Source organism: Dendroctonus ponderosae, unplaced genomic scaffold (genome assembly GCF_020466585.1).
Source record: "Dendroctonus ponderosae isolate FM_Combo_2020 unplaced genomic scaffold, Dpon_F_20191213v2 Dpon_F_20191213_9, whole genome shotgun sequence".
Lineage (NCBI taxonomy): Eukaryota > Metazoa > Arthropoda > Insecta > Coleoptera > Curculionidae > Dendroctonus > Dendroctonus ponderosae.
Genome location: NW_026019116.1, coordinates 8,094,628 through 8,111,171, shown reverse-complemented (window position 1 = coordinate 8,111,171; position 16,544 = coordinate 8,094,628). Strand labels below are relative to the sequence as shown.

Here is a 16,544-nt window from a genome sequence, read left to right as displayed (position 1 = left end):
TGATTATGTACGTAAAGTTTTATGGTTCAAAGCGGCTAGACGTGATGTTCCTAAATCAAGATCAATGTTTTTTTGTTGCGAGGATCATTTTAATGAAAGTACGAATAAAAAGCTAATGATGAGGCAGACAGAATATTCCTTCGATCGTACTTTGTGTTCTGGGCAAATTCTACCTTGAATAGTGCACAAAGAACCCTCGCGTTTCATATTGTTATCGTGATGCCCAAAATACAAATTTAAGAGCTCATTTTACTTTTAAAGCAGCCATGTGTATAAGTTAGGTTACGGTGAATAAGTGAAATTCCATATATTATTTACCTAATTTAAACCAATACAGACAGATTAGTATATTAAGGAGAGAGTAACTAATAATAAATTTACGGATTTTTATTTACGCTGCTGCTTTGATTGATTTGATTGACCATTAAATTCGGCTGAATTAAAGCGTTCGTCGTTTTTTAAAAATTCGGTAACCATAAAAATATGTACTCAAGGTAAATTGTTTGTTGACGCTTTAAGGAATCCTTCTGAAGCCATTTTTTAGTTTAACACAAACTATAAGTTATTTAAATCCACAAAATAATTATTGAAACAATATGACCAGAGACGTCACAACCAATAGGATTTTTGATACAATGAAAAAAACCCTATTGAAAAAACCGAATTATTCTTTCCATCTTCTTTATACGTGACTAAAACTGAGCATAATTTATAAGCCTTCTTGGGTACAATATCGAACTATTCATATGAATTACATTTTTTACTTAACAACTTTTTTGTCTGCTATACGCGATTGCAACTAAGTTCATGTTTACAGTAAATTACACATTATTCATAAATATTTTAATAGATTCAATAATTTCCGTCTAAAAATTGATGTTTGTTCGCCACATTCTACACAAGCTAGTTGATTGTCGTTGTTCACGTCTATTATTGGCTGTTTTGGATCTTCGGTATTACCAATTTCCTCGCTAGTTGGTCTGTTACTTGAACCGCCTCTTGCCATTCTTTAAAAGTTAAATTTTGTGGCTTCGAGCATTTTATTTAATACTACAACCAATTCTAAATGCCAGGCCAATTACCGTTTAAACAATGTATGTGAAGGCAAAATATCATGCGTACATTGTCTAAATAGGGCATAAAAGCAGTTAAAAAGTGATTAAACTACTTATTTATATTAATATTAATTATTGATTCTCCTCTTTTTTAGCCTCAATTGCGCAAATACTATGAGGATTTTTATTCTGAAAGGAGCATTGAGGTAACCACTTGGAAAGCCACCACGAGAATATTATAAATTCAATAAGGAACTTGAAACTTATTTTCTTCTAAATAATACAATATTCGCTATATCAGTTATCTCTTGCCAAAAAAATCGAAACCTTATCTATTCAATTTATGATTTCGCAAGGCTTTTATGTATGTATCTCTGGCATTACGCAAAATTCTTTTATTTCTCCTTAAGTTTGGTTGAAATTTCGTCAATATTGGTTTCAATGCCTTTCTTTTTCTCTCAAAACTGAAAGGAAAACGTTTGAAAATCGGGCATTTTTATTTTAAACTGCGTGCATTTGAAAACAAATTCCAGCAATTGAAATTTTTCATTGGTTTAACGATCCAACATTGTTGTTAGTCTTTGAAATAATTGCTTCTCGAAATCGTAATCCTACATACTTATTTTCTTCTAACTAATACAATATTCGCTATATCAATTATTTCTTGCCAAAAAAATCGAAACTTTATCTATTCAATTTATGATTTCGCAAGGCTTTTATGTATGTATCTCTGGCATTACGCAAAATTCTTTTATTTCTCCTTAAGTTTGGCTGAACTTTCGTCAATATTGGTTTCAATGCCTTTCTTTTTCTCTCAAAACTGAAGGGAAAACGTTTGAAAATCGGGCATTTTTATTTTAAACTGCGTGCATTTGAAAACAAATTCCAGCAATTAAAATTTTTCATTGGTTTAACGATCCAACATTGTTGTTAGTCTCTGAAATAATTGCTTCTCGAAATCGTAATCCTACATACTATTGCAACATGTGGGTGGTTCGAAGTTAATAAAACCTGTTATTTTCGGTATTTATGGTTTTAGAATTCAATAGCGATATATCAATGAATAGATGCTTTCCAAAGGTGAATTTGAAGCTCAGTTGCACAATCTAACCAGGTCAGCACATTAAACGGTTAAAAGGGTTATCTTAAGATGGCAACCCGTTTCATTGTCGAGGATCGCTATCATTCTTCGAAAGTCAGTGATTAATTGCGTTTATAAACAATTTACACAAATTTTCCATTATTTCAGCTAAAACTGATTTATTGCTTTAACACTGCAAGCTGGTAGTTTTAATATTATACATGAAGATGTTTTTTAATAATTCGAATGTTTATTGCACGAACTTCGTTGCTAGTTAATCGAGTAAGCAGCAGTTCCTGCATCTATGCAAATATTTCAACGCCGGTCATAAAAGCATATGGTTTTCCCTCGCAGCAAGAACCATGAGGTTTATGAGTCAACGCAGGAAGATTTATAATCGAAAATAAGTCGAAAAGTATGGAAATTTGTCTATTTTCTAGCTATTCAACATTTGCAACTAAATCACATATATACGGCAAAATTCAGATCGCCCTAAACTCGGTACTTCGGTGGCAAAGCGGGGGCTGGTAAAGTCTTTGGGTTTTCATGGTACTGGCCATCATCAACTATTCCTCTGGCTTCATCAGCCAAATTCTGCTCTACAGCTTTCCGGATCGCTTCCGGCATGGGCGGAGCCACCGGCATATGGGAACCTTGAGGCCGGAATCCTTCCGCATCAGCAACGTAGCTCATGGACACTTTTTGACCATCCGGAGCCACGTACGCGTAAGACCCCTGAGTTCTAACTCCATCGCCTGATCACATAAAGGATAATACTCAGAACCTTCAAATTGAAAGAGAAACTCGTTCTTCATGTATGGGCCTTAACTACCTGCTTCCTGTTGGGCAATCTTGTTTCCAGTTTCAAAGGCGAACTGATAAGCTTCACCATCATTTTTCACATCCATGCTCAAGATGGGTATTTGACTGACTTGAGCTGGTTGGTAGTAGGCTGAATTGGAAAAGCCGCGTTCTTGGCGTTGAGGAAAAGCTCTCACAACACTCAGGCAGAGAGAAATGGCCATTAGCTGAAAATGGTGGCAAATTTATCCACTATAACTTAAAAAGACACAGAGCAAGCAAATTTTTCTGTCGCGACGGAACAAAAATTTAACTTTTAAAATTGACGGCTAATTTTTAGAATTTTTCGGTCTTTACAAGAATTGTCCTAAAAATTTCAACAATATTTAAGTTTCTGTTCACCTACTTGACCAAAATTTTAATACCTGGGCTGGAGATCGAAATATTTTACAAGATCTCTCTTTGGTAAATTATTGTTTTTCAAAACTAGGAAAATTGAGAATCATTGCACGTCATGAGGAATAGGAATTTGAGTACCAAGCGATTGCTTCAATTTGCCACACCTTTAAACATAGAAAAAAATAACTTCTTTAAATGAGAAATTCACGTCGCTAAACAGTCATAGTTGTCGAAAAACAACGCAAAACCTTCTCAGCGTCTGAGCGCGAAAAATCACAAAGCTATTAATAAATAAATAACTTTGTTACAAATGACGCAAAGAATCATATACAAATGTACCGTTGAAAAAAACCGTACTAAAAACACGTTGCTTAAAACACATTTTCATTGTCGCAAGTGCAAATCCAAAAGTCCAAAGCTCGCATCGTTGAATATTGATATCAGCAATTAAAATAGAATATTAAAAAATGTCACTTACTGAATAGAATTCCATCTTAGCTGAGATCCAGATCAAATCAGAGTCAATTGCAAACTAGAACATTAACGCCTAATATTACCTTTATATGTTGGACCCTCCCTGTCTTGCAGTAATAGTATTTAAACGAAAAAAACCGAAATTTCAATGATTATTGTGTCAGGAATTCCTCTTATACTGAGTGAGTAAAAATTGCGCCTTTTACCAACTTTTCGCTGGTTAGATGATTCGTTTAGCGCCGCATCTTTACATTATAGTTCCGTAAATTTACACCCGAAAACTAAATTACTTGATAGAAGTGCCTGTTTGGTTCTAGAAGAGATCGTAGTTAAAAGTAGATTTTTTACAGCTGCAACATCCTGTACCATCCATGGAGGCGTAGTGCCTTAATAAAATATCAGATGCCATTTCCACTTGGCGTGCCTTCGTTTCGTCGCGTAATGTGATTGTTTTTGCTCGAGAATTTTGCAAAGGTCGATACTAAATGGGTCGGCAATTTTCATCATGAAGATGGGAGTAGCAAATTGGTCAATTTTCAAAACGATCAGTGGTCTTCAAAAGATCATATTTTTCATTATATTTGCTAGTCTTAATGACCGCTACATCGACTTTATATTCGTCTAGTTCTTACACAATTAGTCATACATTCATGGCTATTTTATTCTGAACGCTTAATGAGGTGGGCAGTTTTCTTAACGCCAAGTTAATAAATCATTGCTTTAATGATTTTCTAAAATTACTTGGGATTTTCCAACTAAAGAGGGGTTTTCTTATCCAGTATAGTCGGTACTGTTGCGAATTCAACGTAGATGTTATTTGTATAAAAACAATGATAAATGGCTCAAAATTTAAAATTACATTAGCGAAAGATCGGCGATTGGAGCGTTTTTCATTTAGTTGTTGTTGTTGACTTTCATTAAGTTGGAACGCGAATTTTGCCATTGGAAATATTGCAAAGTGAACATGCACTTTCTGCCAAAATTTCCACAATAAACAAACTGAAATCGAACTGCCAAGCAAGAGCAGAACAACGATTCATCGAAAGGACGATCTTTGAGCAGATATGGGTTAAAAATGGAGGATAGGGCGCCAGCAGAAATAATGCCGCATGTTCAGTTAAATATTTGCAATACGACAATAACTGGTTTTAATGCATTTAAAAAAGCTAAACGTTGAGTTAATGCCTAAGAAAAAGAACTTTGGTTTATGATTCGCAAGTGAACAAAAAACGGTAAATTTTGCTTCATGCTTACATTTTCACTAGTTCTAGTTATGAATGTAAACAATGGCCCCTTTGGCAATTTGCCCCTTTAACGTGGCAGCTAATTACAGGAGTTTTCCAAATAAATCAATTTCCAATAGTATTATAGTACACCATCAATAGAACTCTTCTTCGGGACTTGCATATGCGCCCCAAATTGAACCAGATGCTTGAAAGGCTCAGGTGTGAAAACTATATAAAGAAGTTGAAAACATCAAAGTGTGTTTCATCCTTGCATGTTGCTATTATAGCGGCAAACTGTTCAAGCGGCACTGAAAATTGCATATCTTTTTCATGATCTGAACTTTGCACGCTTGACTAGAGTGGAGCTAACAGAAAATTAAAGATGCTCGCTATTCGCACGGTTCGGTGGTTTTGCGTGCAAATTGATTTCAAGGTACTCGCATATCGATTCGATTGCCAAATCCAAATTGTCGCAGATTTATGTGCACGTTAAAATTTAAAAGAGCATAACATCTTTGTTGTTGCTTTCTCAATGGGAATGGGTTTATTTGCATTTACTGGCATTTTCGGTCGCTAGCTGCAGGTCATAGTCTCATACAGAAAAAATCCTTCTGGGATATTGTACAGATTTAAAAATTTTGTATTCTTACATGGACATGCCATTTAGTAACAATTTTGGTGTCAGTAACAGGCGTCTGGAATTTATTTCTAAACAGTTTCAATGCATAATTACCGCAATGAAACGAGTTAATGATTTTTGCAGTTATAATTAGTTGCAACATTCCGTAGAATAGCTTGTCTTAAAACCTTCTGAACATTTCAGATTCAGAAATGTGCCTAATTTGGCATTATTTTTTTTGGGCGAGACTTGGAGGCTCTACTCAGGGAAAGCTGATGCGACTCGGCATTATTCCGTGAATCATCCGAAGGGAATTTTGTCCCTGATAATAATAAAATACGCATTTTTCTACGAGGATTCAAAAATCCCCACTAAAACAACTGATTAATCTGCAGTAAATCGCATTTCCCAATACTATATACCACTTTTTCTACTCACATATGAAATGAACACCAAAAGTCCCCATTAAACTGATTGATAGATTAATGTGGTTAATTGGTTTGAAGGAGAATATTTCAGAAAATTAAATTTGGCATTACTCATCAATTTGAAAGCGAATTGTGTGCGTCCTCAATTTAGCTGCGAAAAAATGCAGAATTCGAAAAAATTTTGTAATTCCAATTGCTGCAAGCAAGGCCCGAATGAAATTGCTTTTTTTTGAAGAATCTGTAATTATTGGTCTGGCTAGTTGGGCTCAGTAATTGTGTGTCCAAATTAGGAACGTCATTTGCCGGTTCAATTAATAGTAAATGTGTGCAGATGTGACTGCAGTGAAAACCTCTGTTTACCTAACTTTGCAGTGCTATAAAGAAATATTACCATGTAGAGCACAAGAAATTAATGATCTGCTGTGTGTGTTTTTATCGGTGCGAATCTACTTAAAATATTTCACAGCTATAATTGATCTACTCTCTTATAATGCTGAATTTAGCATTTAGCACGAGTTTTGCAACATTTTTAAGAGCATTTATTAGTTGGCTGGAAGCACCACAAACTCGCTTGGCAGGAGGATTGTTAGGAGGCTCTCAAACGGTTTGCTACCTTTGAATAGTCATATAATCATTAGGACATAAATTAACCATCTCCATAACATATCGACTAAAGGTTTGCTATCCAATCAAGTAATCTAGGTAAATCAGATTTGGAAACGTTATTGGAAACCAACTGAACATCGAATTTATTGATGATTTTCAGACATTTCGCCCGAGAAGTAAATTTAATTAGTGTGAGAGGTTAAAAGTTGAAGAACTAAATGCCAGCGTCGAGTCAAAACATTCAGCCTGCTTAGGTAATACCTGTAAAATTGCCATTTCCTGACCCACTACGTTACATAAAATCACATTAGTGAGCATTATGGGTTAAATGCATCTGCGACGTCCGATTACACTCAACTAATCGGCAGATTACAAATTAATTACATTTTTATTGTTGCATATGCTCGACAATGGTATGAGTTAATCAGTCTAGATCCATTTGTTGAATGTTAATTGCCAGGTTTATCTTCTTCAGTCAAATTCCAGCCATAAGATTTATAAAATAGCGTTGATTTCATATCAAGAAAATCAATTAGCTGCCCATTGATCCACTATTTACGTAAGCCATTGCGTTGAAGACCCAGACGAAGAGAGCGATTCTTCAGCCGTTATCGAGTGAGACTGCAAAATCTGTTTTTTTCCCTCTCAGTGAAGCAACAGGCGATAGTAAAAGTGTTTTGCCGACCTTAAATCATTTAAAGCCGCCATTTGGTATTTAATTACGACAAAAATGAATGCACATTGTTTGAGTGGAAAAATGCGACACAAATAGCGTTGCGCCCCGGTTGTCCCACATTATGTTGCGTTGAATTAAAAAGGTCACTTTGAGGAGGTTCCTGCAGAACTGATGTGATGTTAAAACTGACCAAATTGGCTTTTCAAATTAGTGGCTTAATAACATATAAAGTACGGCAGTGTTTCTTATCAAAGAGCTTATAGGCCTCAACGCTCTGAGCATTTATCAACTAAGCAATCGTTAATTTGCGAAATTAACAAAGTATTTGGGTGAATTTTGTATAGATGGTTTTGTCTAAAGAAGTGTTTAATTAAAAAATGAATTAGTAAAAGCAGGCTTGGACATCAACAAATTCACTTTCGGCCCTCAACCTTGCAGCTCTTTCATATACAAACACAAAGGTCTTGGATCGGTATGTGGACTCTACTTTGCAAGATGCAAAAAAAGCAAATTCATTTGATTTGAAATTACAATTTAAAAGCTGCGTTCTTCTACACTTAAAAAATCCTCAAACGCATACACCAGAGCATATTTTTGTAACTTATATTGTATAATCTTCTAAATTGAAGCACTCGCGTAACTTGCCTAATAAGTGCAAGATGAACATGTCGAAGAACCAGATTGCCTTCATGATGTAGATCTTCTGACCTTTATTACCCCATGCTGCGATATTAAATTCCGAAATAATCATACATATAATTTTTTGACCACAAGTGAGTATGTATGTTTGCAGCAGCATTAATTTGAATCGATGTTTTGCAATACAAACCATTTGCTGTATCGAACGATATTATTTATCGTTATTTATTAAATAATCTGCAAACGCCATAAAAGGAGTTATTGCTTCATAAGCTCGCTACATCTTCGATGCAGATAAGCTTTAAATGAAGCTTAACCTGCTTTAAATAATTTGAGAGGTTCATGGCCATGTCAGAGAGATAGTAAAAGTGATTATAATTATTAGTTCATGTATGTTTGAATGAGTGCGTTTACAACGGTGAGATTGTCTTTCGACTTTCAGTCAGTTGATGTATTGGATTACAGTTTACGACAAAAAGAAATTGGAACTTTTTGCATTTTTAAAGCAACAAAGATAAGCTTCATAATCAGATCAGAATACGCTATAGTATTTTTTTAGTTAGTTTCAGTTGCTTTAAGTATTTCAAGTTTTGTCAACATTTTGAAAAGAATTTAGACATTTTCCTAAAATTTCATTTCCACAAGCTTAAATCAAGTGGAACTAATCACTGTCGTCTCAATGTACCAGACTTTAGAAGATAAATATAAACGTAGAGGCATGGAGATTTTATTTACTCAATTTACTGCATGTAAGAATAACCGAGATAAACCCACTCACACGTTTGGCTATTTCATGCTTTATGTAGGGCACGAATATTATGAGATGAAAATCTTGAAGATTACACAGAGTTGCGAAATTCTAAAGTGTAATTGCTTGCCTTTAAGCCGCTTCCAATTTACATTACAATAGCCCAGTTAAGCGTATAAATAACAAAAATCGCACCACTCAAGAAAGCCTTGATAAAAGAACCAAAACAGCTACAATCGTAATTTTTTTATTGAATCTCAACTGCTTATGAAACATAAATATTATCTGAACGCAAAGTAGAGCTTCATTATAGTCAATTCCATATTTGTGTCGAAATCGCCTCCAGGAAGAGAGTCTTCGAAGAAGCGCATATTTCGCAACCGAAGAGTTTAACAATACGAGCTCATACGAAGCAGGATGCGCTAATCTAATTTTAATTATCAATTATTGTTGTGGCAGATCGGCCCCCTTCAATTGGTTAATTAATCGAAATGGTATAAGGACGCGCTTTTAAAATAATATATAAAATATATTTGTCTGATTCAACTATACGCCTTTAACACAAGGGATTAAAGAATAGTTTCATTAGCGAAAAAAATGGAACATTCACTCTGAATTGAACGGCCAGCATAGAAAGCCAAGTAATAAATAATGCTCTGAATAGTAATAATAATAATATCTCAATGTGTGTGGGTCGATTTGACGGAACACTATCAAGATTACGCAAAATGTGCTCCTAATGAAATCTTCCTTATTTAGCAAACTGTAAAAAAAATGTTCGCACGATATTTTAAAGCGTGAAGTCCATCTTCTCGTTTCGACACTATTTTATGCAACGGCTCGAAATATCAGATGCTTTTGGCTGATAAATCATTTCATGTGCCTTTTACTCACTTTTAGATCAAACGTGATGCTTAATTATGATTCGCTTATGCCAACAAGAGGACAGTGTCACATTTTCCGGGCTATTAAGCAATCTCAGCTGCAATTCATTCTTTTCACTATGAACTGATGATTCACTTTTCGCACAGAAGAATTTATTGCTGAAACATAAGGCCCATAAACTTTTTTACTAAACTTAGTTATATCCATTTATAATTTTAAGACGCATAAAACAATTGGGGTTGGGTCCGTAGATCAAACCTCATGATTCGGACTGAATCTACCTAATCTATCTAATCTTTCTACTTACTTTTATTTAAAAATTTTCGTTTTTGCTTTAACGGCACTAATCGTTTAAAACCCTCAATTACGAAAACATGGTTCAAACCAAAGCTTAACGATTTGGATAAAGAACGAAAACTCGAAAACTGCTTTCAGTCATTAGAGCTGCAGTTGACAGTGTGCATAGAGCAACTAATTGGCCAAAGAAAACTATGGAAAAAGTAATTAAAAAATGCCTTTCCGATAGATTTTGTTGAGAAGTTAAAAAAAACTGACTGGTAATCTACAGTAATTAAATACATCAGGATATCATGCATATTTGCAAGTGTCGAAGAACTTCGCAGTGTGTTTTCAAATTGATGAGTTGATTGTATTAATTGCTCACATTCATTTTGTTACTCGACTTCTTAAAACACAGTGAAAACAGAGCTGAAAAGCCCAAAAATATTAGGTTACATTAATTAAGATTGCAAAAAATGGATATGTTGAAACCTTTTCTGTTTTTACGAGGAAAATAGCAATTGTTTATCTTTTCATAATCGTGTTTCTTCGAATTCGTGTTCATCGATGACTCCCGAAGTTTACGGTTTACTAGTTTGTAAAACTTGCTTTAATGAGATTTTGTTTACTTTAGTCACAACATACGTAGCGTATCCACATACTAATAATCCCAATTAACTTTCCGGAAATTCGAATCATTTTGCCGACCTTGTAGGCTCTTCAGTTCATCATCAATAATAGTAGGAAACCCCAAATTATAAGCAAGGACCAATCATTCACGAAACGCTTTGAAATATTTAGTACATGAACAGGCCTGAGGAAGAACAAGTTAAAAGAGCAGCAACATTTGGGATTTGAAAGTTACATATTGTTCATAGAAGGATTGAAATTACCTACTGCAGCTAAAAAAAAACATTTATGAAGACAAAATGAAACACATTTTTTTGTTAAGGGGAACCATTAGATCCTAAGCCGGTTGCTTTAAATACAAAAAATCAAAATTGTGAGGTCAATATCAGCTTTTTTAGCTTGACTTGGTGGATGACTCCGAAATGCATTTTTCGGCGCTTAAAGCTCGTAAAAAATTCCTGTTTATATTTTTCGGATCCTCCTATTGTTTAAGTCGACAAATCGAGGTGGTTCGACATATTCTAATCAGTCAGTTGGAGATATTTTAAGCAAAAAAAATAAAAGAAAAGCGAAATATTTTTTTTCGCAAAAACTATGTGTGCTCCAAGATTTTGCAAAGAGCACAAAATTGTGCATAAATGATAGAGGGTATCAACAAAAAGAAAATTAGTTGGCTTCATCTACCAAATAAAAAGTTCTGGTAGCTTTTGTACCACGACACTGCAGAACTCACTACTTGTCCGAAACGGATGACCTCGATTGTTTCATCAAAATAAGAGTCTCACACAAGAACAAATTCACAGCGAGTTTTACTAAAATACATCGAACCACTCTCCCGGTATTTCAAAAAATATGTTTTTCTTAAAGAACTTTAACCATCAATAGAAGCCAGACATTTTTTGTTGATAAAAGTTAGGTCAGATCGTCTTCTTTTGATGCAAAGAATATGGCAGTATCCTTTTGATCAAGTGCTTACGGGACACCCTGTAGATCAAGTCGTTCTAACGCTTTTTGCTACTTAATTTAAATAATCTGGTACTTGTGGAGAATAAGACCGCCATCCGCTATCCCCAATTAACCCGGTTGCTATTAACTGACACCATTGTCTTTTCGGAGCAAAAATGATCTCCAATCACTGTAATTTACGCAATTTTCAGATATACAAAGTATTTAGCAGGACGTTTTGCAGAAATTGGCGATGACAGCACCTTGAACTATATAGCGAGACAACAAGATGATACTTTAAACTGTAATAAGTGTTGCGCTAATTGAAACGTTACGATTCGAAATGTCAGAAGGGATCTTGAATATTATATTAATGATTATGCTCTCGATCTGTGGGATGGTTGTATGGCAAAAAGTATCTCGCCGAGGTTAAAATGGTGATGATTTTCATCCACTTATCGCGATTGAGCAATGGAATGTGCTTATGTAACATCTATGTAGGTAAGCGGGTTTTTCCAAAGAATTTCTCAGCTCGATCAATGATATTCCCCGATCCAGATCAGTGGAGTACCCGACAAAACCTTTCCAATTAATAATTATCTTTAAGCCGTTGGAACTACACCATTAGCTTCATTGCAAGTCAATTATTATTTGCAAATTTTAACCTTTAACAACATATGTTCAGACTCAACTGTTTCAATTACAATGGGTGATATGAAAAAGTAACTGTGGGCTAACTTGCTTGATTAACCCTATAGTCACAATTAGCTGGCAAAACTTTAAAAATTTGGAAGATCCAGAGGGAATATTGACAATTTTGAAATATTTAGTGCAAAATTGCTGTGCGAAGATTTTTTAATGTCGAGATTCTAGTAGAGCTGGTAACATTTTCGCACACCAGAAACGCACCTATTAAAAGTAATTAAAAAACGAATAGTTCCATTGATTTGCAATAATCGCGAAATGGTACCACAACTCATCTTCTGTCAGCCTTGAGCTACCTCAGCTAGATGGCCACATTACCAGGGACCGCTAAAATTATACCAATTCCACTGAAATTTAAGCAGTACTCTTCCCATTGATTGTTAAATTATTAAATTTCAGTTCGTTTGTCGCTCGCAATGTCAATTTTCCTCTCAATCAAATGTGGTATGTGCAAATGATGTGAAGAATGCGTTCGGCCGCCCGCAGCCCATCAATTTTCATATCGAATCACACCGGTAGATTTGAGATGAATTATTTAGCACAAGAATTAAGATAGGAGGATCGCATTCTTTCTTTGGGATGAACCGCTTTGTCGTTCAGAGAGGGGCAGAAAATGAAATGCAAAGAAGATGCAAAAGTGCAAGGGTGTATTAATTGACCGATCAATATAAATAATTGACGGTCCCGATCAACAATCAGAGTAGCCGAAGAAGCCAAAGATGAAATTTGTAAGTACCTTCCTCAGTATGGCTTTGGTAAACATTGTATTTGTTTTCCTTGGAAAATTGCGCTACTTTTGAGATCATTTAAGTCCTTTTTATGCATACATTTTAATACCTACATCCGAGCAATTTTCTGGACTGGTCCAGACTTTCCGGAACAAACGTTAGTTTATTGAAATTTGATATTCTTTAACAATAATGCGATTTTCTAAGTAATTCGTGTGTTTATCTGAAATAAGTTGATTTCGAAATAACCGTTAAGGAACCCTTGACTTGAAAATTGTAGTCATGCTTTCTTTCTGATTCTTCTATCCGTTAAGGTTCAGAAGAAAGAACTGAAAGTAAGAACTGGGAATGAGGAACGTTTTTAAATGAGGATGAACCGACTCTAACGGAAACTTTATTAATCAATCACTTCCAGATAATATTACTTGCACTTGTGGCTGTTGCCCTCGCAGATGTCGCCTATCTTCCCCCTAGAACAGGCGGATATTCCGGCGGAGCCTACTCTGGAGGTAGCGGTATAGGCGGAGGAAGTGGCTTTGCAGGAGGAGCGCCAATACCCATTCTCAGGTAAGCTACAGCTGGATCTAATTTATTTTCAAAAATCAAACAATTGTCACAAATTTTGCGATTTTATTGCGCCTTCTTCCACAGAAGTACACTAGTTAAGTCGATTTTATAAAACATCACTACTGGAAATATCTAGTGGAAAACGTCCTACAGGCTCTAAACTACATAAGGGAGACTGCTGTAAAAGATATTGACAGAAAAGTGGGAGCACTAGTCGAAGGCATTTGAAAATTGAGCATTTATGAACAATTCTTAACCACTTGATGGACAAATAATTTTCTTGTGTGATAAAATGTCCAAGTAGTTCCACTGATCAATGTTTATTTGCACTTTTGGTTGCAAAGGAAGAACTCCATCCTTTTATAGAGCAATTAAATATAATTAACACAAAGATAGAAAGGAAGAAAAATGCCCCAGTACAGAAGAAATCGAGAACAGAACACCAACATGAATGGAAGAAAAATTAGAACCTACTGAAAAACTAGCCGAAAGGGACGTAGACATCGAACAAAATAAAAAGCGACATCCCAACAGTTACCAAAAAACTTTGCACTAATAAAAAACGAAAACATAAAAGCAAATTACGCGCCGACACAGACAGATTAATGAAAAAAGACGCAAAACCAGTAAAGATTCCAGAAAGGAGATTAGAAGAGAGATCAGTGAGATTGGAAGAGGCTTATGTCCAGCAGTGGGCAACAATTGGCTAAAGGGGAAGAAAATCACGAAGGGTTTGGTGCAATTGCAAAACTCTTTTAAAACTCCCATTTTACTTGAACTCCCACGCAAAAAAATATATATACTGCGTTCGTCGTCAATCACTTCTTAATTAATGAAGTGAGGTATCCAGAAGATCTTGTTTTTTCTTCCTACTCTATATGGATGAAAACTACCAAACTAAATCTTGAAACCTTGTTCTTAGGTATGTTAATAATAACCCTGGTGATGGTACCTACAACTGGCTGTACGAAACTGGCAACGGAATCAATGCTGATGAATCTGGAGATGCTCGAGGAGATGGCACCAAAGCCCAAGGTCAGTTCTCCTACACAGCCCCAGATGGCCAAAGAGTCAGCCTCCAATATACTGCTGATGAGAATGGATTCAGGCCCGTAGGAAGTCACATTCCCACTCCTCCTCCAATCCCAGAGGCCATCTTACGGTAGGCAGATTGCTACTTTTTCTGAGCAGCAGGGAAGTAACTGGGAATGGTTGCAGGTCGATCGAGTACAACAGAGCCCATCCTAATGACGACGGGCAATACAACCCAGGGGCAAACGAAGGAGGATTTGGAGGTGGTTATCGCTATTAGATGCCTACCAGGAAGGTGCCCAGTAAAAGAAAATACGCTCCTATATACTATTCTTTCTGTTTCTAATTGCTGTTATTTTTAAATAGTTTATTTTATTTATTGCAATTTGTAAGCGCACGGTAACAAATACCCATCACCCTTCGTAATAACAGTTATTATGAGATAAACAAACAGTGTTTGACTTCCTTATATTAAGAGTGAACCCAAACAACTCGCTGCGAGCAGCACAGAACATGCTCGGTGTATCTTAAGCGTGTTTGCTCTGCAGGATGGTTTTGGTGCAAACGGCAATTTTTGCTACATTTTAAACCCTAAGTTACAGGTTCGGTTGAAGTGGGCAAAAGTTGTCCAACTTGATTATGCCGGTTGTATTGTAAAGTTTAATTCAATTTGCTAAGGGAAAATCTCTCGGAGTAGTAAAAACTTTGGGGTTTTTTAGTTGTTTTCTTGTTGCGTGTTGCTATGCTATAAAACACAGTCAAAAACACAGTTGTATAGTAGAGTAGATTACTGAGACGGGTCTATACCATAAATAACAAACTCCAATTATCATTAAAGATTTTTTTCAAAAACAACAGGTACAATCATGCCAATGTCTTTTTACACAGTCGTTCTTATAGTTGAAATTCGTTCAGCTTTTGATCTCATATATGGCAATTGCCGGTGGTTCTACTCTTCCACACTTGGTGATGGCATAAATGGTAATTTGAACGCTTTTGGAAAGGTCCAGAGAATGCATCATGGCGCTCGTTCTGGCGCCACTCATCACCTTAGTTGCCACAGAGCCGTTCACAAAGATATCGTAGCCGATGACTTGCTCGTTTTTGGGCGCATTCCACTTCACTATCAAGCTATCGTCTGTGATCCTTCGGATGTCTATCACTTCGAACCCGGACAGATCCAGTTTCTGGCAGTCTTTTTCCGCTTTTTGCGTGACCTGCGGATTGGAACATTCACAGTCATCAGCTTTTTTCTCCGTTGCCTTTTCCCGTTTCTTTTTGTGTTTATGTGTCCTCACTTCCACTCCTTTGGAAGCAACACATCGGAGATCACACGGTGCAGTAGAACCATCTTTTACTTTGATAGGCCCGTAAAGTATGCTGGTGGCAAGCTGTGCTCTGTCCAGCGATTTTACATCTTCGGCTTGGTCATAGTCCAAGGCCATCGCTATCTTAACAGAATCATCCAAAACTTTATCGAAGACTTCAGGAGAGCCCCTTTGAGATAGTTCGCAAGTCATTGCTTCAATCATCCTATCCTTGGCCTTGCATTTCAGCTGCAAATTGTTCAAAGCCATCTTCAGTCCGGACATTGTTTGACCGAACACAGACGCTTGTTTAACAAAGGGTTTCGGACCGGCTCCTGCCATATCGAGTCCCATCGTTTGCCCCATGCTTTGGGTACTTCTAAACTCGGCCTCACTGCAGGCACATTTGATTTTCTCAAGAGTTCGCTTGATTTCTTCAATCTGCCCTTTGCATTCGCAATTTTCCTTGTTGGCCGCTTGAATGCTCTTCACCAGCGCCAAGTTATCCATATTCTTCACAGATTCTTTTATGTTTGTACCGCCCATCTTGGGGTCTGCACATGGCTGACAAGAGCACTGAGCGCAATCGCAATCGGCAGGATGCACCGGAAACATTTGCCGAATGTCCGGTTTAGGCAAAACCAGGGTGTCCGCACTCAAAAACGGATCACCATCAGTTGTACCTGCAAATTATATCGAGAATCAGTAAAAGAC

The 16,544-nt window shown here is 36.3% G+C and overlaps 3 protein-coding genes across 3 annotated transcripts in view; 1 reads left to right on the top strand and 2 right to left on the bottom strand.

The window, feature by feature from the left end:
• Nucleotides 1–2,550: 2,550 nt before the first annotated feature.
• Nucleotides 2,551–3,907, bottom strand: LOC109538870 (cuticle protein 3). The gene is made up of 3 exons (XM_019906293.2): nt 3,815–3,907; nt 2,969–3,164; nt 2,551–2,891 (listed from the first exon to the last, which is right to left on the bottom strand). The coding sequence occupies exons 1-3, from the start codon at nt 3,827–3,829 to the stop codon at nt 2,629–2,631; spliced, it is 474 nt and encodes a 157-aa protein (XP_019761852.2). The 5' UTR covers nt 3,830–3,907; the 3' UTR covers nt 2,551–2,628.
• An 8,854-nt stretch (nt 3,908–12,761) lies between these two features.
• LOC109538927 (pupal cuticle protein 20) lies at nt 12,762–14,970 on the top strand. The gene is made up of 4 exons (XM_019906369.2): nt 12,762–12,924; nt 13,340–13,491; nt 14,414–14,653; nt 14,710–14,970. The coding sequence occupies exons 1-4, from the start codon at nt 12,916–12,918 to the stop codon at nt 14,801–14,803; spliced, it is 495 nt and encodes a 164-aa protein (XP_019761928.1). The 5' UTR covers nt 12,762–12,915; the 3' UTR covers nt 14,804–14,970.
• Nucleotides 14,971–15,349: 379 nt separating this feature from the next.
• LOC109538926 overlaps nt 15,350–16,544 on the bottom strand; it is a gene marked incomplete at its 5' end in the record, with an annotated part of 2,720 nt that continues 1,525 nt past the window's right edge. The window contains 1 exon segment of the mRNA XM_048669802.1: nt 15,350–16,513. Coding sequence (XP_048525759.1) covers nt 15,435–16,513 — 1,079 coding nt within the window. The 3' untranslated portion in view covers nt 15,350–15,434.

What these genes read in the sequence shown, in the direction of transcription:
- LOC109538927 (XM_019906369.2), top strand. An exon ending in GCGCCAATACCCATTCTCAG is followed by an intron (nt 13,492 to 14,413) that starts GTAAGCTACAGC and finishes CCTTGTTCTTAG; the next exon opens with GTATGTTAATAATAACCCTG. An exon ending in ATCCCAGAGGCCATCTTACG is followed by an intron (nt 14,654 to 14,709) that starts GTAGGCAGATTG and finishes GAATGGTTGCAG; the next exon opens with GTCGATCGAGTACAACAGAG.
- LOC109538870 (XM_019906293.2), bottom strand. An exon ending in GATTGCCCAACAGGAAGCAG is followed by an intron (nt 2,892 to 2,968) that starts GTAGTTAAGGCC and finishes TTATGTGATCAG; the next exon opens with GCGATGGAGTTAGAACTCAG.